The 26,307-nt window shown below is 37.5% G+C and overlaps 1 protein-coding gene across 9 annotated transcripts in view; it reads right to left on the bottom strand.

The window, feature by feature from the left end:
* Positions 1–26,307, bottom strand: part of UTRN (utrophin) — a 443,932-nt gene that overhangs the window by 261,428 nt on the left and 156,197 nt on the right. For all 9 annotated transcript variants that reach the window (XM_036316081.1, XM_036316083.1, XM_036316082.1 and 6 more), the window contains 12 exons: positions 25,270–25,383; positions 24,482–24,637; positions 19,907–20,077; positions 17,196–17,375; positions 13,442–13,576; positions 11,469–11,618; positions 10,361–10,522; positions 9,813–9,941; positions 9,028–9,201; positions 7,200–7,355; positions 5,367–5,537; positions 343–522 (listed from right to left, as the gene is read on the bottom strand). In XM_036316081.1, coding sequence (XP_036171974.1) covers positions 343–522; positions 5,367–5,537; positions 7,200–7,355; positions 9,028–9,201; positions 9,813–9,941; positions 10,361–10,522; positions 11,469–11,618; positions 13,442–13,576; positions 17,196–17,375; positions 19,907–20,077; positions 24,482–24,637; positions 25,270–25,383 — 1,878 coding nt within the window. The remainder of the gene's footprint in view (positions 1–342; positions 523–5,366; positions 5,538–7,199; positions 7,356–9,027; positions 9,202–9,812; positions 9,942–10,360; positions 10,523–11,468; positions 11,619–13,441; positions 13,577–17,195; positions 17,376–19,906; positions 20,078–24,481; positions 24,638–25,269; positions 25,384–26,307) is intronic.

Here is a 26,307-nt window from a genome sequence, read left to right as displayed (position 1 = left end):
ACCCTTTTACTATATAGGATTATTAATAATATATAGCTTACGATAATTAAATATAATAATAAATCATTAAAATGTAACAAATAAGTACATTTACTAAGATATTAAAGTATATACTTCCATGTATATCACAAATGGTTATTACCTAATAGAAATATTTCAAACTCTTTCTAGCTATTGTCTTTTTAAAGAAAAAAATAAAATGTAATCTAATGAAATTAATTCACAAGCAAAACATTATTGTGACACAGAGAAAATAGAATTTGGAATTCTAATCAAAGTTGTAGTCATTTTTAAACAATTAAAGGAGAGAAGATTTCATCATTAACTTTTCCTAAAACATACCATTAAGGTATTGCACCAATCCTCAGTCCAGGTGCGCACTCTGCTCCAGCCAGCGTTGAGGACACAGAGCCTCTCTTCTAAAACAGGCTCGCTGCCCTCGACCAAGTTCTGAAGGGCAGCACTACTCTCTGTGATGGTATTTAAATCAGCTTTTCTCTTTTCCAGATCCTTCAGAACATTCTACAAAATAAAAATACCAAAACCCATTTGATCTTTCAGAACGTGATAAAAGTTCATACAACCTTCCTTTAAAAAAAACAGAAAACTTTTCTTTCACATACTCCCTAGAAAGTTTACATCTGCCAAAGGTTTACAAAACTTTATAACTTACTAACATGTGAGAGTTCTTAAGATGCTAATAAAAATTGAAACGTTTACTTATGCACATAACAGGAAATGTATTAAATTCAGGTATGAAAAGAAAGGTTATTTATTTATTTTAAGTATAAATTCCATGTATCATACACAAATACTAATTTATCTTCATCATAACTCCGGGTGTAAACAATCAATTTCACTTTCTGTAACTATAGCTGGTAAAGCAGAACTACCCCAGAACTCAGAATTCTAAAACTCATCATGAATGCATCTCCTTGGTTCCTACAGGAGACAATGGAGTACTAAGTTTACTTGCAAGTACTGCATCCTATAACTAAATGGCCTAACATGTAATTTCTTGTAAAAGCATTACAAAAGTATTTCATCTTAAGTAAACCAAAAGAACTAGAACATCTAAGTTTTGGTCTTACAGTTGTCATAATACTATGGATAGTATAATGACAACTTAATTCTCACGTTCATAAAATTCAATAGGTAAGGTGTATAGTCAGAGAGTTATAGAGAGAATATTGGATTCCAAAATTAAAACTACAATGTTCTTTCAATCATAACGTGACATGTGCATATCTAACCTACTGCTGTTGGCATCTTTTTAAACCAACATTAAAACAAATTCTTTAAAGGAGCACGAGTCTATATTTAATCTCATATCATTAAATCACATTTTGGAAAGCATAAAAATTTCAAATTTTTGTAAGATTATCTTTTACAATCTTAATCTGAAAAATTAATTGAATTTATATGTGTACAAAGATGAATGAATAAAAATTCATTCATCTTTGTACATTATACTTTGTCATTATACTATCCAGAGTATTATGACAATTGTAAGACCAAAACTTAGATGTTCTAGTTCTTATGGTTTACTTAAGATGAAATACTTTTGTAATGCTTTTACAAGAAATTATATTTTAGGCCATTTAGTTATAGGATGCAGTACTTGCAAGTAACTACAGTACTCCATTGTCTCCTGTAGGAACCAAGGAGATACATTCATTATGAGTTTTAGAATTCTGAGTTCTGGGGTAGTTCTGCTTTACCAGCTATAGTTACCAGTGAGTCAAGGTTTGAACAATTACTTGGCCATGTCAATTACTGATATTTTTAAAGGAACTGAAATGGTTCTCTCAAGTGTCCTTCTCTAGCAGGGGTGGGGGGGGGGAATAGAATACCCACAGACATGCTTCCTGAAGTTAAGACTTTCTGCATTCCTTCAGTGAGCATGTACTGACTGACTAGTGTAGTCTTTAAGAACTAGAAGAAAGAATTAACTATGAGTAATTAAGTTGAAACAGTACACATGCTATTTATGGTGACAGATTTTATTGTAAAGAAAATGACCACATCTAAGATAATGACATTGAAGCCATGGAATGAAAACACTAAGTTCAGGAATAAAAATGCTATTTAAATTTTGCATTGAAAATAACTTTAATTTTTAAGTGCAAATATATTAAAATGTTGTAAATATGCATGTTTCTTAAATCTGAAAACACAACTTTGAAAAAATAGATGTTTATGTTACATATTGATGTTTCATTCGATTTACTCTAGTGAAGAAAATGTGCTGTGAATTCATGACTTGTATATGCCATCATCATTATTTCAAATCCGAAATAAGACTAAACGAAAATTTAAGAGTAGTTACAGAAAAAACAAGCTTATTTTTACAATCTTAATCTGAAAAATTAATTGAATTTATATCTGTACAAAGATGAATGAATAGAAATTAAATATGCAAAAATGTTATATGTACCAGCTATAAGCAATTAATAAAAAAGAGAAAAGGCATGCTTTTTAAAGTATGTAAAATAAATAAGTATAAATTAACGTGTGTGTGTGTGTGTGTGTGTGTGTATGTGTGTGTCTATGAAGAAAATAACCAAAGCATTATAAAGGGATTTTAAAAATTTGGTGGGAAATGAGACATGCCATGTGACAATATAACAATGTTGTCAAATCCTCTCGAAACAAATCTATAAATTTAAGGCAATTCAAATAAAAATTTCTAACAAAATATATATTTTAAGAATTTGAGACTAACACTTCTAAAGTTTTTATGAGTGTATACAAAAAAAGGAACATTAAAAACAGGGAATCTATTAAGTGTATATTCAAACATATTATAAAGCCATATAGTTAAACAGCTAAAAAAAATTTCAGTAAATCAGTAAACAAAGAAAATCAACAGCCAAAAGTAATAGATGAAGTTAGCATGTCAAATCAGTGGGGAAGGGATAATTACTAGTAGATAGTGCTGACATAACTGGTTAACTACTTGGAAAAAGGTTAGAGCCTTACCTCATCATATACACCAAAATAAATTCCAGAAGGATTAAAGCATTAAAGATAAAAAGATGAAACTATAAAAGAGCTAGAAGAAAACGTAAGTAAATAATTACATAACCTTGGAGCAGAGTTGAACTTTCTAAGCACTATGGCATAAATAATGAAGAAAAAGATGATTTTATTATTTAAAAATATATAATAACAGTATTTTTAAAATATATACAGAACAGAAAGGGAACTACAGTAGCAAAAAAATATTTTTGCAATAATAGGCAACATACAAAACATTAATAATTTAATAGGTAAAGTGCTCTAAATCAAAAGACCTAACAGGTGAAAGAAAAATGGTCAGAATTACAATAAAAGGCAATTTTTTAAAAAAGAACTACAAATGGCCTATAAACTGATGGTAAATGTTCTAATTAACTAACCAAAATATGATCTCTGCCTACCACTGTCAAAGTTGTGGTTAAAACAAGCAAGTAGGAATTCTCACATGGAGCTGGTAGGTACAATTTCGGAAGGACAATTTGATAATTTGTCTTAGACTTTAAAATGGATATATCCCTAGACTCAACATTTTTAGGTCTAAGAATTTATCCTCAGAAAAAAAATATGAATACATGTTATGATTTAGCTACAAGTATATTCATCACAGCATGTCTTTATTTTTTGTTAATCCTCACCAGAGGATACTTTTTTCCATTGCTTTTTAGAGAAAGTGGCAAGGAAGGAGGGAGGGTGGGAGGGAGGGGGGGAGAGAGAGAGAGAGAGAGAGAGAGAAAGAAACATCCATGTGAGAGACACACATTGATTGGTTGCCTCCTGCATGTGCCCCAACTGTGGTGGGAATTAAACCTGCAATCCAGGTATGTACCTTTGTCTGGGTATCAAACCTGCGACCCTTCAGTGCACAGGCCGATGCTCTAACCATTGATCACACCAGACAGGGCATAGCATTTTTTATAATCGTGAAAACTGGTAATAAATCAAATGGACATGAGTAGAGAAATGGAACAATCAAAAATAAATTATGCAATTAAATATTAGGCCTGTCTCCAATATGTGATACAACATGTAGGTAAAGAAAAATGTTAAAGATATAAGGTGTTTGTTGTTTTTTTTTAAAGAAAGTCATGAAACACTAAATATAAAAGAATTCTTTTCAAACACATGCTGTGCCTGTGCATGTCTACATGTGCCTGTAAAAAGCTGAAAAGATAATAGGGTATTCTTTCATTATAGATGATTTTTGCTCCCCTCTTTTTTTTTACACTATAAAAATGTCATTCACTTAGCTTATATAACTTATGTTACTAATAAGAAAGCAAGGGCTTTCAAAATGTATTGTACAAAGAAGGTAATATTTCCTTGAAAAGGCTAAACTTAACAAAAATGAAGTTTGGTGCCTTTGCTTCCCATTCACCTACAATAGACCTATAAATGCCAACATTCTTCATTGCCTGCATATATTTTTTTTCACTTCACACAGCCCATGGCATAATTATGCTTTTCATCAGCTATTTTCTAAACTGAGAACACTCTCTCTAGTGCCCAATATCTTGACTTTCATTCAACTGTTCTCTTCACAGAGCATTCAAATTAAAGAGTTGCATCACCCCCGATGATCTCTAATCACATCCTCTTCACTTCCCACAGGCCAGCATGAGTGTAGGCTGCCATAACGGATCTTGTGACTTTATAGAAATTTTTGTCACAGTATTGATCATTATTTTCAGGACTTATCTCTAGAATACATGCCTCTTTCTTAGAAAATAAATTTGGGAAAATAAAATGCCTTGGTAAAACAAAACAGTTTTGTATTCCATTCCTTCTTTGTCCACTTCAAAAGAGAACTGGAAAATCCACTCTCTAATCTCTATAATAGCAACGTAACTAAAGAGCCAAAGAAAACTCTTGGATCTTTCATTGATTCTTTTGAAAATTCTGTCTCTGTGCTCTTTACATCAGTTTGCAATAGAAAAACTAGTAACTGGCACAAAAGTTATTGTAGAAGAATTAACAAATAAATTCAGCACAACACTGTGTGAGGAATGAATGCTCAAAAAGAAATCACCAACTTATCACCAACTTTGAAAGTGTAGCTATCATATTTTCAAGTGACACATAAACAGAACGCCTCTGAAGGCCTTTTGATGACAGATCAGAGTTCAACATTTTTGGAATCAAGACAAAAGTAGCTTCTTGGAATAGTTGTTTTAAAAATATTCTTATTGTTTTCCTTAGGACAGAGAAGTAGAAAAAGTAATGGAAAAAGGGAAAGGCTATATTTAATATAAAATGGAGAAAAAGAACATCCACCCAGCTTGCCCTGAACAAAAATGCCACAGGTCGCGCTGGTGTGATATTGGTGGTCCCCCTGAACTATGACTCACTTTAGCCCAGGAAATCTCTGTATCCAAGTCTCCAAGCAAACCTTCTGAGTTGGATTTCTGTACCAGTTCCGTTTCAGTCACCGAAAGCCACTCCGAGAGAGAAGCAGCCTCTTTCTTCATTTTCCGGGCCAAATGGGAAGCTCTTTCCAGATCCTGTTTTCCCTCCGTCACCTGAAAAGAGGGAAGCGAGAGAGGACTAAACATGGATAATAGCTGAGGATCCAAACTGACTCGGATTGAACCCCAAGAGATATACAACCTTTATCTCTAGCACCAAGAGTTACTCTTGTATTTCTACAAGGGGACACTATACAGTCGTGGTTAAGTGTCAGGCAACCCTGGGTTTTCATCTTAGCAGAGCTAAGGGACCTTGATAGAGGTATGAGCCTCAAAAGGTTGTTATGAGTTTTAAAGGAGAAAAATATATACACAAAGGACTTGGCCCAATCCTTGCAACAAAGTAAGGGATCGGTAAGTAGTATCTTTTACTATTTTGAACAGAATATGTTTAGAATCATCTCAATGAAGGACTCTGTTTAAAAAACATTATATTCTAGCAATTTGAGAGGAAATAGCATGATTTTCACAATCATGTTTTACAATTACCCACTTAATAAAAAATACAGTAAATGATTATGCAATAAAACCCTTTATTATTTTTTTCTTTAAAAAAAAGCAAAATGAACTGAATTAACATTTACCAGGCTTTTGATACATCTCACAAATGGTGTTAAGAAATCATACACGTTATGCAATAAAACCCACAACCACCTCTGTAATAGGACTATGACCAACGTGACACAGTCATTGGATTAAGCCTGGTCTGAACCAGAAGCCTGAATTAGGGAACTGGTGTAAAAACCAGCAACACCATTCCCACGCATAAATTGCCCAGTCAATAAATAAATATAATGCTTCAAAAATAACTTCAGCTGTGTAATACCAAAATGATGCGCTGAGAAATATGATCCAATGGTACAGTGCATCAAAATGTATCAAAATCAACAACCCAATCTTGCAGAAGTGAACACCCAGGAAATATATGAACTGCCCATTTTCACTTGTTTGAAAGTGATAACAGTTTAGCTGGTTTTCTCTGGGCTCTTGTAGAAACTCAGTTACTATTTAATAACTCAAGAAGGATCTAAAATATAATCTAACACAGCCTTTTAATATTGCCAAGTTTTCAGTTCCACACTTTTTTTTTCTTACTTCCCTGGTTTCAAGACTGAGATTCTCAGTGAGAGAAGACACTCAGCCTATTGGATCCAGTCAGTAAATGACCCAAAACTCCCCCACCGATTCACTAAAATGCTCAAATTATAGCTGTTTCCTGAAAGGATTTTAAGTCCTGCTAGATCAATGTGACCTTCTTGTCACATAATATTTATTAGAACCCTGATGTTTGAACACTTTCAGTAGACTATTCAATTTAAATATCAATTTAAATTCAATGTTTAAAATTATGATTTTAAAAATCCTAAATGCTATTATTGGTACAAACCAATAACCTGAGTTTAAACGGGGACTATTATTTTTAAAGTTTACTTTTGAAATGTCAATAGTCATTGAAAATATAAAGTGAATCTGGATTAAATATTAAAACTAAGTTTCAATAAATACAACTAGTAATAACTGCAATATTAGCACAAACATTTAAAAATTAATAAAAATTCTTGGAATCACTGAAAACATTATTAATACCATAAAATTTAAACACGCATTCTCCCAAAAGTAAAATTTTAAAATGCACAAAAGAGAGAGAGACACACACAGAGAGAGAGACAGAGAGACAGAGAGACGAGAGAGGTGGTGGTGCATTGCTGTCCTCACCTGGGCACCCAGGTCATTGTAGAGCACCTTCAGAGAAGTCAGCTGCTCGTCCAGCCCCTTAGGGTTGTCGGTTTGCTGCTTCTGAACAATGTGCCTTCCTGTTTTGATTACTGTCTCCACTTCAAGCTTGACTTCACTTAGAGTTTTATAGAGTTTCTTAAAAAGAAAACAAGACAAATAGCACACATCACAGTGAAAACCCAGTAACCCATTTCAGAACACAGCTTATCCAGATTGACAGATAGGATTTTACTACGGAGATCAAAGGGCTTTATTTTTCCCCGATTTGGATTCAAAGGATGAGTAAAATGTCATCAAGTTTGCAAAAACTTTTTTAAATCAGAAGAAAACAAACAAATGGCATTTATACTTGTTTAAAAAAAACACTCAGATATGTATTTTAAAAGTTTATGAAAATTTATGAACATTTTTCCAACATAAAATGTGAAAATATCAGGACTAAAAATTGGAATGTCTATCATTTTTAAAATTATGACTTTAAAAGTTCTAAATGCTATTATTAGAAAAAAAGCCAATTCTGACTATATTTCTGCCTATTGGAATTTGGAAGTATCAGCATTCTTATTTTTTTTCCTTTCAATTCTGAAGTACCAAGTCTACTACATCGGTACATATTACTTATGTAATGAAAAGATATATGACAACTCAACACGTCAAGATGAATATGACTTTAAGAAATTTTAGTCATCAAGTCAAATTCAGAGTTGTCTTCATCTTAGTTACCTTAAACTATTCTGTGCAGGTTCTCTTGTCTCCACTCATCGTGATCCTGACCTGAAACATCTCAGGTGGCTCTGTCACATAACAGACCACTGGGCCAAGTTACACACAGTCAAGAATGGTGCTTGCTTTGTTGACCTCTATTATCTCAGTAAATATTTACATATATGTGTGTGTGCACACATGCACACACACACACGCGCAGAAATGTATCCTATTTATTCATTCTTCCACCTATTTCAGCTTTTGAGTAATCAAACAACCTTTGGTATATAACAGACATGTGGAGATTACAGTTTTGATAAGCACAAAGAACTCATCCCAAACTTTTGTCTTAAGAAGTGTCATCTTCAGCTTCTTCATGATTCTTCTCAAGCAGAACACTAATTCTAAGAGTGTGTATGCTTAGTCACATTTTAAAATGTATAAGCAATTGAATTTTAAAATTCAAGACTGCAACAGCAATAAGGCCTTCTAAATATTTTTTTCAGATCTTAGGTTTAAACTTTGATTTAAAATTAATTTTCCTAGAGAATGATTTTTTCTGTAATAATATCCCTGACATTTGTTCTAAGTATAATTTCTTCTTTCATATTTTAGATTTAGACTTTATAAATTAAAATTTAAAGTTTAAGTATCCTTAAGAATCATTTTTTTACATGGTAATATTCCTAACATCCATTCTAAGTATGGTTCTTCTAGCTACCTCAAATTTATCTTTTAAAGGTTAGTTTATTAGTCATATTCTGCCAAAACCTTTTCTAACATCATACTGTGATTATGAGTGTTTCCTTTGTTTTTTAATTATGTTTATATATATATATGTATATTTATGCCTTTTCTCATTTTTTTAATTTCATGACACTGTAATAATTGATTTTACTCCCTCCTATCTCCCCTATCTCTCCTAATGTCTTTGGAGGAAAATACCACACTTCTTATTTTATAAACTGTTTTTCATCATTCACCCCTATTGTTAGCACACTGGAGACAAATAAATATTGAGCAAACCATGTACGTTATGCTAGATGAAGCCATATTTGCTGCTGGAAAACCCAGGGGGCCCATTAACCACCAGCGCCCTCACCATACACTTGTCCAGGTGGGTCTGGATGACATCAGGGTCCACGTCCTTCACATCCAGCACATGCAGTTCTGCTTTCACACCATCCAGCACACGCTTGCAGTCAAGCATGCGCTGTTCGAAGTTCGCAGGCTTCTGGAAAAGCTGGAACTTGGTGGATACCTCTCGAAGTTTCCTCTGTTTGAAGAAATGAAAATAATAAGCAATTCACATCAGAATGATAATCTCTCTCAACAGACGGTATTAGTATAACACATGCTGCTAAAAAGCTGTAAAAATAAAGCACCAATAAAAGCATTCCGTAAAGGAACTCAGCGAGGTTACCCAGGATCATACATCACTTGATATTCAGTGTGTCAGTCTTAGCTATAATAAAAGGCTCAGCTGGCCTCGCTGAAATTAAAACGTCACTAAGTTTCTCACCTATCTGAAAACTACAGTCAGGAACCTAGAACTCAGAGTATTTTTCATGAGCTCAGAGTAAAAGTCAATCTCACACACACCACCAAGAACTGAGTGGTGCCTGGTGAATTAGCCACACAGAACTGACGGGGACTCTGCATTAGGGGGAAGACTTTTCAAGCTAACTTCTAGACCTAACTTGCTATCTCTTCTCAACTCAACTATAGAATCACATTCGATATCTTCCACGCATGCAATAATCTGTTCCTGCAGCTCTGCCTGGGATGCAATGCACCTGCAATGTGTCACTCGGCTCACTGTTCGCATCAAAAAGAAGACCAAAGGCATCCAAGTAATCACTGCCAACACACCGCTCCCCCGCTCACCTGCAGGACATCCATCTGACTTCCTCCTCTGGCAGTCCTGCCTTCCGGGGAGGTTGGAGGCTGAGAGCGCGCATTTCTTCTCAACTCCTCCAGCGTTAGCTCATGGGCAGAGATCTCTGCTTGCATTTTCTACAAAGAGATTAGAAGGGGGGAAGATTGTATTTTTTTAAGTTTCATATAATCATATATTACATAAGAATATGCAGAGCCCTGTTCAAGTTTCAGTAAGTTCACAGTATAATAATAAAAACGCGGACTGCTGTATGTTGTGCACAAACTATGGTCTTTGCATTTGTCATTTCTAATGTTCACTGCTTATTTATAAAAAAGGAATTTTCCCAGTTTCGTAGCTAAGAAAGCTATCGTTTACCAGGTTTCACAGAAAGGCCAAGAGAACTCCAAAACCCACATGCTGTCCCAAAAGCAAGGTCACCCTTTCTCACTGACTGCTGGTTTGGGATGGCAGGAGGGTCTGGTTCTCTTGCAGGTGGGGAGGCAAGTACACTTGCTCTTCTGACAACTCAAACACCTCAGATCCATGGCAGTACCTGAGCTTCCTGCGGAACTTGGAGGGCGTCTACCCTGTCTGTCAGGTAGGTTGTGAGCTGCTTGTCCAGCTCTCGTAAGCTCTCCTGCAAAACTTGAAGCATGTGATCAGTTTCCCGCAGGACGTGGAGTTGTTTTTCCAAAGAAATCTGCTTACTCTCTGCCTACACAGGGGATAAAACTGAATCATTAGTCTCTCAGCACAAACATAAACATAAATAGCTGAATATAAGAAAACCCTATGATCTGATCACCAAGAAAAGAAATGCAGGCTCTAGTTCAAGACTTTGGTGAGCAGTATGAATAAATAACTAGCAATGATAACAATGAAAAGGTCCTTCTGGTATCTTATATATCTTGCAGTGAGTTACTCATTTTTACTTCTTTCTACATACAATGACAATATATAAAAATGTAAAGGTCCTACATAATATATTAAACAAAGAATTTGCCACTTATTATGAATTTAAGGTTTTTCAGAAACCAGCAATTAGCCTATCAACAAGGATATAAAATATAACAAACATCTATCAGTAGAGTGAACATATAAAGCTTTTTCCAAAGTCTGAAACAAATTCCATGCACGTGTGTGTAAACCACTACTTGCTACACTTTTGAATCAAGCTTGATTCTTTTCCAGAGCTCAGCATCAACAGTTATTATTTAATATGGATTTGAAAGCACTAATATCCATCTAACCCTCCTAGGGAAGAACAGTCTCCTTTCTCTACTTACTGATATGAGCATGCACGTTGCAATTCATTCTGGATATGCATCTAAGACAGCTTGGCATTTTATCACAACAGCTTACGTCAAATTCTGCCGGCCTAGTATTTACTAGGACAATATGAGTTATTCTTATATACAGCTACAATATAACTCAAAGGAAATGAAATAGTTCATAAACAGAAACCATCTCAAAGATAGATTTTTTTAATCATCAAGTTTTGCCTGCCTGTAGAGCTAGGTTTACTCTTCCTCAGCTAGTATTTCAAAGCCCACAACACCCCCGTAATGTTGGCTACCAACTTTTTCCCTTGGTACAAGTTCTTGACGTCAGCTCCATCTCACAAACACCTAGTCTGCACTCATGCACGTCCCAGTTCTTACCAGGTGACTCAATTCTTCGTATCGACTGTTGAAAGCCTCCAGTTTCTCACTGATTATGTCATCGAGGATCCCTCCATCAATCAGGGTCTGGCCAAGTTCCCGAATCTGGGTGCGATTATCCGCTGGATGTCGCAAAACAGATTCTAGAGACTGGACAGGGATGGGAGGGGAGAAACAATGCACTTACTGAGGTAAAATGTACCAAGGATCCAAAAGTGTCTGTTTTTTAAACAACTAATTTCATTTTCTACCCAAGAAAAAGACTAGGAATAATTAATTTTCAAAAATATCCATCATGGTATTAAACAATACATAAAATTGACAAAGCATGAAAGATGACATATGACAATACGACGTCATAAAATAATTTTAGTAATTATTAATTACATCGGGAAATGTTCATGGTATGATACAAAGTTTGAAATCAGAACACAATACTATAAAGCAAAATTATCTCAAACTGTTGATTATGTTATAAAAAATAGGTACTCAGTTTTCTGTAACATATATAGAAAGCTAGGTACTATTTTGTATACACACTTTATATGTACGTAAATCTAAGTAACCTTGGAGTTAAATTTTATTATTTCATATTACAGACAGGAAAACTGAAGTTCAGAAAGCTTAAGTACTTTGCCTACATACATATGGTAAAAAGAAGAGCTAAGACTCCAACCTGACTCCTTATGATTTCAAAGTCTTTGATCCAGTTACTATAATGTACTACCTTCCAGTGTGTGTGTTAAAGAGTAATAACAATAATTAACAATAATTAGAACCCTGGCCAGTGCCTCTGAGTGGTTAGAGGTCAGTTTGGGCACCAAAGGGTTGCGGTTCAATTCCTGGTCAGGGCACCTACCTGGGTTGCGGGTTCACTCCCCGCCCCCCCTCCCCTGGGGCTTGTGCAACAGGCAACCAGTCAATGAGTCTCTCTCACATTGATGTTTCTTTCTCTCTCTCTCTTTCTCTCCCCCCCCTTCCTTCCTTCCATTCTCTCTGAAAAGCAATGAAAAAAATATCCTCAGGTGAAGATTAACAAAAAAATATTAATAATAAGTAGGAAGAAATTTTCCAAAATGTTTAAAAGTATTTATCTTAGAGTTTGTTTTATACTTTTCTCCATCTTCCATATTTCTAGAATGCACATGTTTTAATTCTCACGTTAGGAAAACACTCATTTTTAAATTAAGCTTTTCATTGTTTTCATGCTCTTCACCTCTCACTCTGCTCCTTTATCTGAGAAGTGACATCTTTTCTCCAGCAGAGCATCCAGCTCCTGGGATTCAGGTACCACCTTTGACTTACTTCTGACCTTCAATCCAATCATCCGCTTAATTATCACGTGTCCCTACAGTTTCAAAAGCATATCTATCCTCTTCCTAGCCTCTTCCTCCTTTTTTTTAAAAGCAGCTCTATTGTCTTCATATTTTATTTCATGTAAGAAACAGTTATTAAGTCATCGTGAAAGAAAAATCAGGTGCATTTCTTGGCCTCAAGGAATTCAAGTCGAGCTCCTCGAACAGGATCCCACACTTCTCACTCGTCCCTCTCCACCCTGTCCTCCAACTTGTTACATCTGAAGATAACACGGTAGGAGCCATTGCAAACAGAGTCACTGCCATATCTTAGGAGCAAAAATAACTTTATGAAGAAACAAGAGAGCAATTGTCCTAATAACATAAGGCAGAGTTCTGTCCAGGGACTGGTAAAAAGAAGCAGGAAAATCACTCCAGTGCTTTCCTGACGTCTGCAATACACTAATTAACAAACAAGTACCCACTTGGGGACTGAGTTAGTGGGTCACCATTAATCTAAATATAAAGGATGGTACAAACACTTCAAGCAATAAAAGGCAACACTGAAAACTGCTGAGGGAGAAAACGCGTTGCTGGCGTAAGGCAGAATGTCCCTCATGTTAATACTCATTTGACTTCCCTACAACAAGAAATACCACAGAGGACGCAGATGCCCACCTCCAGGGCCTCATTGATAGCATCTTCCTTATCCGGCAGGGCCTCTGTGCTCCTCATCCGCTCTTCCAGAGTGTTCAGCCAGCTGGTCTCAAGGTCCAAATAGTGAAGAAGTTCAATCCAACAAGACCATACCTCCTAGAGCAGGCAAGGAGGAAGGTGCATTAGACAAGCAGCCATTTAGAGATGCGTGTATCTCCAGCGCTACCTATTCTCTCTACTCAGCAATCACTGCATTTAGACAGGAGCATAGGCGGAGATCCAGAAACTGATGAAATTGGAATTTCAAATGAATGAAATAAAACCTCATTCTTTACTAAATCACATTGGACCAATCAGAAGGAGACGGGAGGCAGAGAGGAGCGAGCTGCTCTTTACAGGAAAATAAGTTCCAAGGAACTGGTTAAAAGTAAAAAATAAATTATTTAATTAGTAGCAAAAAAGAATAGGAGGAATATATTATTAGTTTGCTTTTAAACTAGAAAGGTAAAAGCACTCATAATTGCAACACTTTTTAACATTTATTTAGAAAACTGGAATTCCGTGGGTCTATCCTATTCCAACTCAGAGCTAATGGACGTAACAATTTGCTGTATACTCTTTCCAACTGTTTTCTAAATTCATATGAACATGTCTCTATATGCAAAGAACCATATTTTGCAAAATGGAGTTATACTAACTGTATTAATGGCAATCACTATTCCCCATTCCTATGAGGGATTTCAGGGGGATAAATTTATACGCCCCACTTCCGAGGAGAAAATTATGGGAGGAACAGCCCCTTCCCCACAGAAGAGGAGCTTATTTGACTGATAAATGTAGGGAAAAGAGTTCCACATAGAGCCTCCCGGTTGGTTCTCTTTCGGATCCACTGACTGAGAGAGGCATGTTCTAGCCTGCACTCCGAATGAGGTGTTTACCGGGTCAGGGGGCAGCGACTTTTTCCTTTTTAAAGGCCAGACAGTAAATATTGTAAGTTCACAAGCTAGTCTGGTCCCTGCCACAGATTCTTCTGTTTATTTTGTGTGTGTTTTTGTTTGTTGTTAATAATCCTTTAAAAATGAAAAACATACAAACCATTGTTAGCTCACAGGCCATAGTGGAAGAGACACAAACCAGATTTGACCCTCAGGCTGCAATTTGCCAGCCCTTGAATAAGACTAAAAGATAAACGGTATGTCTGGTCCCCCAAATTTCTACAGGTGGAAAGCAGCAGAGACATCTACTCGGCTGTGAGCAGAGCCCAATTTCTTATGGGAAAGGAAAAATGAGCAGCATTCCCAGGAAACAGAACTGGTCCCTAATCAAGTACCAGTCCTGCCCCTGGTGTAGGGGCCCTGGCCAGATTTCAGAGTGACTTTTATTACAATTCAGTCACTATTAACAGTGACTGCTATTTACCTTCCACTGCTCCCACTTTTTTGAATGGAGTGTCCGCTGAGGTTTTCCTATGTCTCGCTCACCTTTGAATGTGAGTGTATGGGGCGTGATAACCTATCTTTTTAATGGGAAAGTCTCCAGATTGAGTGGTGCCACACCTCCACCTAAAGAAACTGCCCTGAGAGTCACAGTTATTTAGACCTGATGCTGGGTTTCGAGCTTGATGCTGTACTGGGTACGCTTTGGGGAGTCCCTGGGACAGCGTAAGTGAATATGGGAGGAGTGACACTAACGTATGACCAGAGGGTAGACTACGGTGGATTAACGATGGCCACAGTTTTTTGCCCTTACTCTCATTAAGTGGTGAAATTCTTTTCTCCTGCTCTGGAACGTGGGTTGGCCTTGTGACTTGCTTAGACCACAAGAATGTTACAGATGTGACTGTTGAATTGCAGACCAAGCCTTTAAGAGGACTGGGAGCTTCTGCTTTCTCCCTCTGAAAGGCCAGCTGCCATGCAGTAGAGAAGCTGTGAAACTGGAAGACCAAGTGGAGAGAGGCTTGGGAGATGAGAGGTCATCGTGATGTCCCCGCTGAGCCCCCAGTCGAATGCAGCCACCTGAGTGAGCTAGTCATGGACCACATAGAGCAGAAAGCCACCCCACTGAGCCACCTCAACCACGGAACCATTCTTCTGTAAGTCTGAACTAGTTCCTGATTTCATATATTTTTAAGAAGCCTAAAAATAATCCAGGTGATACATTTGGATTCCTCTAAGAAGGGCATTCTCACTCCAATTTAGAAATTTGGTCTGTTTCTGCCCAAAATTCCTTGGTAATTGCTGACATAATTTTAAAATAATTCCCACTTTTAAATCCCTTTTTTCTTCTTTTTCATTTACCATTTTTAAAATATCAAGGCCTTATTTTTTCTCTTTTACCTATATCTTTTTTTTGCATTTTCCTTCTCTTCTCTCAAACTAATTTCAAAGTAACTATAAAAGTAATTCTCAAAGCAATTCCAAACCCTCATTCCTTATTATAAAATTGTCACCTCTAGATCATAAAGACAGCTTGAAGAAATGATACAATATATGGCGGCCTTCTGTTAGCCTAGGATAATTTGGGGACTCCGTTCATTATGTAGCCCAGGCGGCGTGGCTCAGTGGTTGAGCATCGACCTATGAACCAGGAGGTTGCCGTTCAAGTCCAGGTAAGGGCATTGTGGGCTCAATCCCCAGTGTGGGGCATGCAGGAGGCAGCGATTGATGAGTCTCTCTCATCACTGATGTTTCCATCTCTCTCGCTCTCTCTCCCTTCTGCTCTGAAATCAATAAAAAAATCTTTTAATTAAAAAAATTATATATGGGGGGGGAGAGTTAGTTGTTACTTTGGCTGGAAATAAAAGGAAAAGAAAAAAGAGCAAAATCAAGGGTGGTTATGACAGAGAAGAAAACATGCATAAGACTGTAGTGAAGTTCAATTCCAAGATCATTCAGTAGAACTTAAGATTAGGCATGCATAACACTATATGTTGTGTTTACAGAATTTTTAATTTCTCAAATGAGTAACCTCCTGTATTTTACATCAGACAATATGTTAATATTAAAGAGTGAGGTTCTGAGTTGTAGCTTTCTTATTAACTAGTCTCAATTACCCATGTTTATCTTTACCACAAAATAGTTTCAGAACAAGCAAGTAATGGTTGAGTTCAGTTTAAATATTATAGTTGTGCTGTTTACCATTTTAGGATATACTTCAATATGATCGTTTATTTGAGGGTGAGCTGAATTTAAATTGAAGTGTCCTTAAACTATTTTCAATGACATAAAACTCACACTAATATAGAAACAAATAAGAAAGAACTCAATTCTATTTTAAATAAAAAAACAAAACTCATAGAATCATCTGCATCTTAAACCCAATGCCCAGTTAATTACCAGCATATTCAAGTTCTGCTTCCTTTCAGGTGATTCTAACTGTAGATGCCACTCTAAATAAAAAAATTTTAAAACCTCAATTCCTGTCTGTGCACTAACCAAAAAAAAAACAACAAAACAAAAGAGATGTCCACAGTACGTTGCTCTATAATCTATAGAATCTGCCTATGGATTACCTGTGATAGGAAAAACTTGATTTTACATATAAAAAATGTAGTCTAAAGATGTTAAATGACTTTCCCAAGAACCTTAATTGAGGGCAGATCTTGGTCTCCTATATATTTTTTATCCCTGCTTCGTTGTATTAACCTATTAACCAAGAACTATTTTCCTTTATGATCCTGTATTTGGAAAAAAATGAAGTTTTTCCAAGAAATGGAAATGGTCAGTACATTACAAAGTTTTAATCTCAGAAACACATTCCTGAACAAATAGCATACCTCGAGCGTGTGGCACTTTCCTCGAATTCTGTTGCAAAGAAGCTGGTAATTCTCCAGCACAACACTCAGCTCAGATTTCAACTCCTGGCCACCAGAGGGCACCTTTGCAGCCATTGACTTGATGTTGTCCTTCAGAATCTTCACTCTCACCTCCTTCTGCAGCACATCCTCTTTCGCCCTCTGTTCCAAGGAAGGAGAAAAATGAAAATTGTCCCCCTTTCTCACTAACCAATGTCTTTCTTTTTCCTAAAATAACTAAACCAAAATTAAAACGTCTACATGATTTCAACTACCTAATTTAGAACAGTATTTAGGTAATCACTAAAAAGACTGCTTTTTGAAAAAATAAAATAATAAAATAAAATAAAATACTAACTATAAAATCTCACTCATTATATGCCCCAATGAATACAGTCCCACACAAACATTTTCGTTTAATAACAGGCAGGCAACGTTAGCACCTAAGTCATCCTTAAGTTATATTTACTGACGTTAAATATTTTCAAAGTCTGGGCCCATGATAAGAATCTAAGTGAATTAATTTTAATTAGCCACTAGAGTTCTGAAAATATTAGACTGAAATGAATAAATGGTCACAAAAGTTGAGATGCACGATGGTAGAGATGTCCTTTAAAAATTATGCAAATGTATTTTTCTCTCTGTGACATCGGTATATCTAACCTTCTGATACTGAAAAGCATTTCCAAGATGATGAAGTTATACTAGGAAGATCTGATCTAGAAATAGTTCTTTCCTGACTCCCACTCTGCACTTAATATAAAGTCTCACTTTCAGGGAAATCAACCACAAACAGCTTTATACTTTCTTGTTCAGCTTTCTTTATTTCTCAATGGTTTTAAACTTTCCTAGGTTGGATAAAATAGTTAAGAGCAGTGGTTTTTAAAATTCAAATGGTTGTTTGGAAAAATAAAAATAGAATGTTGCCCAATCAAGGGTGTTAAATCTCATTTTTCTAAACTCTCATCCCTAGAGACTTAAATAAACCACAAAGCCAGTACTGTAAAGAAAATAAATGAAATAATATGGTTCTTAACGTGGTAGGCTACCTTTAAAATACCTTATATACTGAATATTTTTAAAGCTTTAAAAAAAAAAAAAAGCTACACTAGTCCGGCTGGTGTTGCCCAATGGTTGGGTGCTGACCAATGAACCAGAAGATCAAGGTTCATTTTCAATCAGGTCACATGCCTGGGTTGTGGGCTCGATCCTCAGTGTGGGGCATGCAGGAGGCAGCCGATCAATGGTTCTCTCTCATCATTGATGTTTCTTTCTCTCTTTCCCTCCCCCTTCCTCTCTGAAATCAATAAAAATATTTTTTTTTAAAAAAGCTACACTAAGAAAGATGTTTCTGTGAAAATGCAAGTACAATAAAAGTCCTTTGTCATATATAATAATGCATGGATGAAATCTAATCCTTTCTTTAAAATGTATTTTTATTGATTTCAGAGAGGGAGAGATAGAAACATCAATAATGAGAAAGAATTATTGATTCGCCGCCTCCTGCAAGTACCCTACTGGGGATCAAGCCTGCAACCTGGGCATGTGCCCTGACCTGGAACTGAACGGTGACCTCCTGGTTCACAGGTTGACACTCAACCACTGAGTCACACAGGCTGGGCAAAATTTAATACTTTTTTAAAAATATCTGCAGAGATTTTTGCTTTAGTTACACTTTTAGGCAAGTTAGCTTTGGCCTAAAACATTCAATGTGTTGCTTAATCTTATTTTTTAAAATAGTCTTTAATCACTATCTCCTTTGGCTTGGACACTGAAGGAGACTTGAAGTGAGGTTGGAAATTTGGGAATGATGCCCAGTTCTTTTATCATATTTTTTTTAAAAAGTGTTCAAGACTACTGACAGAGGAATATAAGTTCACGGAAAATATATCCTGTGGTCCCAGCCTATACTAAATCCCTTGACAATGTTCCTACTGCAACTCTACCTGCTCTAACAAACCGCTTATATATATGTGTGTCCCATGTAGTAACTGGAAGAACACATCTGATGAAATAAGGATAAACCCCAAGCAAACTGGAAAGTCTTTCTTGTTCCTAATGAAAAAAAAATTATTCCTGAAAATTTTTGGAAATAGTTGTGATGGTTGCACAACATTGTAAATGTGATTGATGCCACTGAATTTTTTTAATTCATTCTCTGTGATTCCCTAAGGTTCTAATATAAGAAAACATCTCAGGGCCCTACATGGATTCAACTCATGGGCCACATTGAACTTCCTTCCCTTACTAGAATCACAGAAGCTCCCCTTCCTTTTTTTAAAAATTTTAAATCCTCTTATGAAAGATTATGTACCATTGATCCTTGAACAACACAACGGATCAAAATTCATGAATAGCTTTTGACTCCCCCAAAACTTAACTACTAAGAGCCTACTGTTGACCAGTAACATAAACAGCCTTATGAATAACATAGTCAATGAACACATATTTTGTATGTTATATGTAAGGTGGAGAAAAAGAAGTTATGAAGAAAACCATACGAAAGAGAAAATACATTTACAGTATTTATTTTTTAAATTCTGTGTATAAATGGACCCCTACAGTTCAAACCTGTGTTGTTCAAGGGTCAATTGCACAATCATGGTTTATAGCCAGATGGATGACTGTTTGTGTGATTGATTGACTTTAAAGGGAGAGATAAAGTCTGTTGACATTGATTGTCCCAGCCTCACCTTCATTTCTTCCACAGCACTCTCAAGTTCTTCCGGTGACTTGTATTCAAAATCTTTCTCCAGGTATTCTTCTTCCGCCTGAGTCAGCCATTCCTGCATCTCTGACAAGTCTTTCTTCAGATTCACCACTTTTTCCTGTCTTTCAGACAACCTATTTTTCTTAAAAGAAATCTAGAAAAGAAAAGCCATTTAGCCAAATAAACAAGTGTTAATACAGTAAATGTCAAGTTTCTAATAGCTAATGACAAAGTGGTAACTCTCCACAAAGACCCTGACGGTTAAAATTCAGATAAAAGCCTCTACACACTTTCTGCTGATGCTGTGAAAATATAAGCAATAATGAAAACAATAATGATATCTGTGTTTCTAGTTCACATTTTGGATATTAATCTAATCTGGACATATCAATAATAATAAAAGCATAATATGCTAACTAGACCACACATCCTTCCGGACATCCTTCCAGACAACCTTCCAGACAAAGCCGGGCTTCAAGGGAAGCCCAGGTCCCGGATGCCAGAGGGAAGCCGGTGCCAGCAGCCAGGAGAAGGAAGGCCTACTCTTGCACAAATTTCATGCATCGGGCCTCTAGTCTATTACAATTTTAAAAATGCATAACTTCCCAAATGAAGGAACCTAACCTATAGCAATAAAAGCACATGTTACAAGAAATTTTACTGTAGCATTGTTTATTATAGGAAAAAAACCTAAATGCAACCAAAATATCCATTTTCTCCTTTTTAACAAGATTCGCTGTAATGATTTCAATTTTTATTAACAATGTTCATAAAATACTGCTCTAGAAAATTTTGGTTTTGATAATTTACTATACTTGTATATTCCACTGAGACACAAAAATGTTACATGAGAAAATAGGTGTTTTTTCTCAACCTGGTTCAATAACTTCAACATTTCAGAGAAACCTAAAATGCTTCCTAAGAACTCCTCCCTCTTACTGCAAACTCACTACTAGGGGAGAGATACCGTCCACAGAGACCATGCTCACTCGCTATTCACCCTCCCCCTCCAATTCAATCTCACGGCAGCGTCACCTGCCAGGGCTGCTTGGCTGCACAGCTGATAGTGACCAAAGGCCAGGACAGGAATAGATGGCTCTCCTGAGAGTAAGGGGCATGGCTTAGTGGCTTTCCTGTCTCCACTCTCCAACCGGATCACAGTCATAAAAATAGAAAGGGGTCAAACAGGAGCTTTGATCTCACGCCAGTCTGGTACTCTAAGAGCCTGGCCAAGGCCTGGCTGATCAAGAGTTTAGCCTGATCAGCTTCAGCTTCACACACACACACACACACACAACACACACACACTTCTTGGGCCCCACTTCCAAAACATTCTCTTTGCTAGTTTCTGGACACTAGTTAGTTATATAATTTTCATGGATCCATAAAGAAATGAAAAAAAAAAAAAGAAAAGAGAGAGACACTAGCAAACTTTTCAGAAAAAGCAAAGCTCAAAATTGTAATTAACTCCCCTGAAATTATAAATTTTCTAATATCTGGCATTATAGTGTGCTTCCTTTCATGAGATCCTGGCTAGGTAGAATAGATGGCACGGACTGGTTTTTGCTTGTTGATTGATTTCATATGCCTGTCCCTTCTTAGCAAAATAAAAATTTGGCAGCATTATGTTTATCTCAAACTTCTTCAACCTTTTTAGGACTCAATGAAATGCAATAGTCTGGAGGGTTGCCTCCTGCTGAGGACATTGAACCATGTTCCTTACATTCAATCCCATGTTTTGAACCAGCAATAATTCACAACTAATTCCATATTGTCGTATGTGTGTATGTATACATGTGGATAGGGAAAGAGAGACAGATATAGATCTGAACGTCGATGTCTATATCTGTCTGTATGTATCCATCACCTTCCTGGCTTCTCACTGCCACTTCGAAACCATTTTCCTTATTTACTACCCCCAAAAGCCCATTCAAGCATATAGCATCAGATTATAGCACACTTAGAGAAATCTGAATTTGGCTAAATTATTAGATGACTAGTGACTCAACGCGTGAAACTGTGTGAGCCCTGGGACCCCGCCCGCACCGCGGGCAGCCCCGAGTCCCGGAGTGCCACAGCCCCGAAGGGCCGGCGCCCCAGGGCACACGGGGCTGGCGAGGCGGGTGAGCGTGGTGGCCTGGCTCTAAGAAAGCCGCCCTGGGTCTCCCCCGGTTACCTGCGGGTTTCCCCGAGAAAAGGGCCAAAGGCGGCGCCAGCGGCAGCAGCGGCCGCCGCGGGCCTTTGGCATACAGCACAACATGTCTGCGGGTCAGTCTCTCCATCAAGGAGCGGGGCAGGGGTTGGGACTGTTTGAGAACGGGGTTGCCTGGCTACAGTTCCACGTTCTGCTGGGCTCCACGGTCAGGAAGTGAGGTCACAGTTCTTGCCCGGAAATGAAATCACTGCTCCTGTGTAAGGAGAAGCTCAGGGGAGGGGTCCAGGCAGTGACCAGGGAGGTTTGCTGTCCTGTTCATACCCCAGGTCAAGGCTGGGGTGGACGTGGAGGGTGGGCAGCCCCCGCTACCCCAGGTTTATCCCGACACCGGAGCTGAATCTCATTTCCCCGGGGCGGGGGGGACAGGGGGGCGGTGCCCTCTGCCCTGATATTTAGTCCGCGGGGCAGCGGGACTCCCCAATGCCCCTCCCGGTCAACTTCCCTCCAGCGCCCTCATGCACGCAGCCTCAAGCCCCGCCCCGCCCCCCTGCACACGGCCACCTGCACGCAGCCATCTTGTGATGGCGTGAGGGCATCACAGCGTGACAGTGTGAGGACCACCTAGGCTTTTATTATTAAGATATTATAAAATATTTTTTTAAGTATGGTCATGGTGTGGCGGTTTTGTGTAATAGTGTCCTCACTGAGGGGTGAAGTGTTATGATATTTCCAAATCCTTGTCAAAAGTACATTTTTAACCAAAAACAAAAGAAATATACATGTATGTATGTATGTATGCATGTAAGAGAGCGGGGGATAAAATGAGAAAGCAAAAATGGTAAAACATTAAAAACGGGCAAATTCAGAAACCATTATGAGGCTGCTCCCTGTACCATTATTTCAACTTTTCTTTCAGTTTAAACATATGCAAATTAAGCAACTTGAGGGGAAACCATAAAGAAAATACTCAAGGATGCAATATAAATTTTTTAGATAAACATTAACCAAAAAACATTGTATTAAGAGATATACTATCCACAGGACTGTCTGTGAAATATTCCTGTATTTCACATTTTCTCCTCTCATTTTTTACCCTTTCCTCACACCACTGCTGTTTCACTAACAAAAGAGAAGCAATCAGAATAGTCACTTTCCCTCCCATTACCATGGAGAAACTCTGCATCAGCAATTCTTTCGCTTAGAGAGTAAATCTCGTTCCCTCTCACACATAATCACAGACTTCACTTCAGAAATTATGTTCCCTCAATCTCTTCTGCATCATTATTTTCTCCTTCTAGGCGAGGTCCTTTTCAGCATGCAAACATCCTATAGTATCTATTACTTTTAAAAATTACAAAAACATCTCCTTGGATGCCTGTGCACATCACCCACCCCATTTCTCTGCTTTCTTGAATAGAAAAATGTCTCAAAGCTAGTTATACATGCTGTCCCCATTCCTCACTTCCCGTTCTCTCCTCAACATTCTGCAATGTCACTGTTTCCAAACTACTTCAACAGTCACTTTCTCAGGGTCTTTAAAAGCCTCCATTTGTCAAGTCCAGCACCTGGCTCTGTGGGGCGCTTTCTCCACCCGCCTCCGGGACCTCACACTCTCCTGGCGTTTCTCCTCTGGCCAACCTTCCCTTCTCAGCATCCTTGGCCTCTGTCCCTTCCTCTTTCCAGAGGTAAGTGCTAAAGAACTCCACCTGCATGTCTAATAAGGATCTCGACTTGAACCCTTCCAGATGGAAATCATCATGTCACCTGCTCCAACAAAAGCTTCTGCTCCTTGAGTCTCCACCATTTCAGTAAATGGCACCACAATTCACACAAAGTGAACGTTTTTGCAAAATTCCTAGCCTGTCCTTGACTGCTCACTTTTTCTTATATCACACTTCCAGGCCATTACTAGACTCTCATCTCTACTTACAAACCACAATCCACACCTAACATTTCTCATGGCCTCCACCACCATCTCCCCAGTCCAGGAGCCATTCTCTCTTAAGGCAGCAATGACCTCTTGCCTTTCCAGATGAATCCAGAGTGACCTTAAAAGACCTATCACATGTCACTTCCCTGTTCAAAACTCTACAAGTTCCCTTCTGTGTGATGTTATCCTTGAAACAGAATCCCCCACCTTTGTCTCCAAGGCCTTAAACAGCCCAACTCCCTTCCCACCTCACATCTCACCGCTCTCCAGCCCACTACCTCCCCTGCTCTCTCAATCCCAGCTGCAGTGTCTTTCTTGTTCTTTACTAAGCACAACAAGCTCATTCCCACTGAGGAGCCAAACTGGACAATTAGTATGCTCTCTGGTTTTCAGACTGTATGGGCTATAACAGTCAATGTTATCAATGGAATCTACCTCTTGAAAAACACAGACAGTAAAGCTGAAAAACTTACCTCCCTGCTACATTTCTCCAGTTGGGTTTGGTAGTCAACTAGTTTAGTCTGCACCCAGGTTTTGATTCCAGCAACTGGACAACTTCGAAGGTGTGTCTCTACTTCCTTCATGTCTTTCAGCGATGATTCCACTGTATCTATTTCATTAACAAAAGCCTGAACACATAAATTAAGACCTTGTTGAGTTCATTTCCATAGAGGTGTATGCCATAATTATAGTTTGCTTTTATCTCTGCAAATATTGTAAGAACGAACGTTTGGGATGCAAAAGTTTAACTGCTTCAGAAATATTGTGCCTTAAGAAATTGATTTCACCTGGGTGCTTCATATAGACAATTGCCAAATTAGATTGGAAATACTTGACTCTCAGTAGGAAATAGCACTTTTAATTAATTTAGAGAAGCCTAATGATTTCACCAAATATAAACTGTATGCAGTATTACCGGGAAATTTCAACTATTAAGTATGTTTTTCTTAATGCTTCACCATGTGGCACAATAAGATCAATATGCAATTGGTAATTATGACACTAAGATTGTCATTGTGGCATAAAACGGCAGCGCTTGTTCTCTCTATCCAAATTTCTATAACCATGGCCAAAAATAAAATATAAATAATCAGTCACTTTTTATTAACTCTAAAGCAAAGAAAGCTTTATAATGAAAGACATTTTATCTCAGTGTACTGTCATATCATATTCTAACAATGTTAATAATAGCTGCAAATAATAAAGGAAAAGAAGAACACGTTATTTATAACAGCAGGTCCCCAAGGTCAGCAGGGCTCACCGAGCATTGGTCAAGCTGCCTTTGTAGCCCTTCAGCATCTCCCTGGACAGCCTGCTCTTCCATTAAGAAGTCTTTCGCACCCTCCATCCACTTCTCAATGACTTTCGAATCAGCCTAATGGAACACAATAACAAAGGGGGATATTACTCAGTGACATCCAACCTACTGCATCTCAAAATCTATAGCTACTGGAAAAAAAGACATTTGTTTAAAACTTTGATAGCATCATTTTCATTTACTTATTTCTTTTTTTAATATTTCAATTTTAAAAATAATAATTTTTCTTCATAAATAACTTGATTCCCCATGATTTGACAGTTTCCTGATCATTCTAGAAGTTTCAAAACACTCCCCAGTGAACCAAGCTATTTTGCCTCAATGTCAGTGGTATCTACGATTAAAACTTCAAATTACAAGGGGAAAAAATGCTTTTCTCGGTATAAACAGCGAAATATCTTTTGTCCTTACACAATTTAGAACAAGTTTTCTTCTACAGTTAGCTACTCAGAGCAGAAATAAATAAAGAGCATAGTGGAGGGAATGAAACAGGTTGTTCTTAGTTCTGCTGGACGCTGTTATCTGAGAGCCCAGGACTATCCGCTGCCCAGCTTCATTCACGCTTTCATCCACAACATACTAATACCCACAATAGCCCGATGCTGTGTATGGTGCTGGGAGGTCTAAAACAATTAAGAAAGGAAATGTTCTGCAGAGGGAAAGAGACTTCAGAGGCAGCAACATTGGGAGTGGCCCTGAAAGAATGCAAGTCAGTAAGTCCAACTTGATCTCTACCACTGGAGAAAAGTAATGGTCATTTCCTTCCAAGGCCTCCCATAACACCATTGGTCAGTCTTACTTCTTCATTTCTTTGTAGTAAGCTCACTTTGTTTCTTTGCACCTTCGTTGTTTCTTTGCTTCTCGTCCAACCCATGGAATAAATGTAAATTTTCTATCCTGTTCAAAAAATACCTTCAGATTTAAAGGCAACCACCATGCCTCCCCTTAATCTTCCATTGGTTAAATATTCCCAATTCCTTC

This window comes from Myotis myotis, unplaced genomic scaffold, assembly GCF_014108235.1.
Source record: "Myotis myotis isolate mMyoMyo1 unplaced genomic scaffold, mMyoMyo1.p scaffold_m19_p_7, whole genome shotgun sequence".
Classification (NCBI taxonomy): Eukaryota; Metazoa; Chordata; class Mammalia; order Chiroptera; family Vespertilionidae; genus Myotis; species Myotis myotis.
Note: the sequence above shows the minus strand (reverse complement) of the source record. Positions and strands in the feature narration are given on the sequence as shown.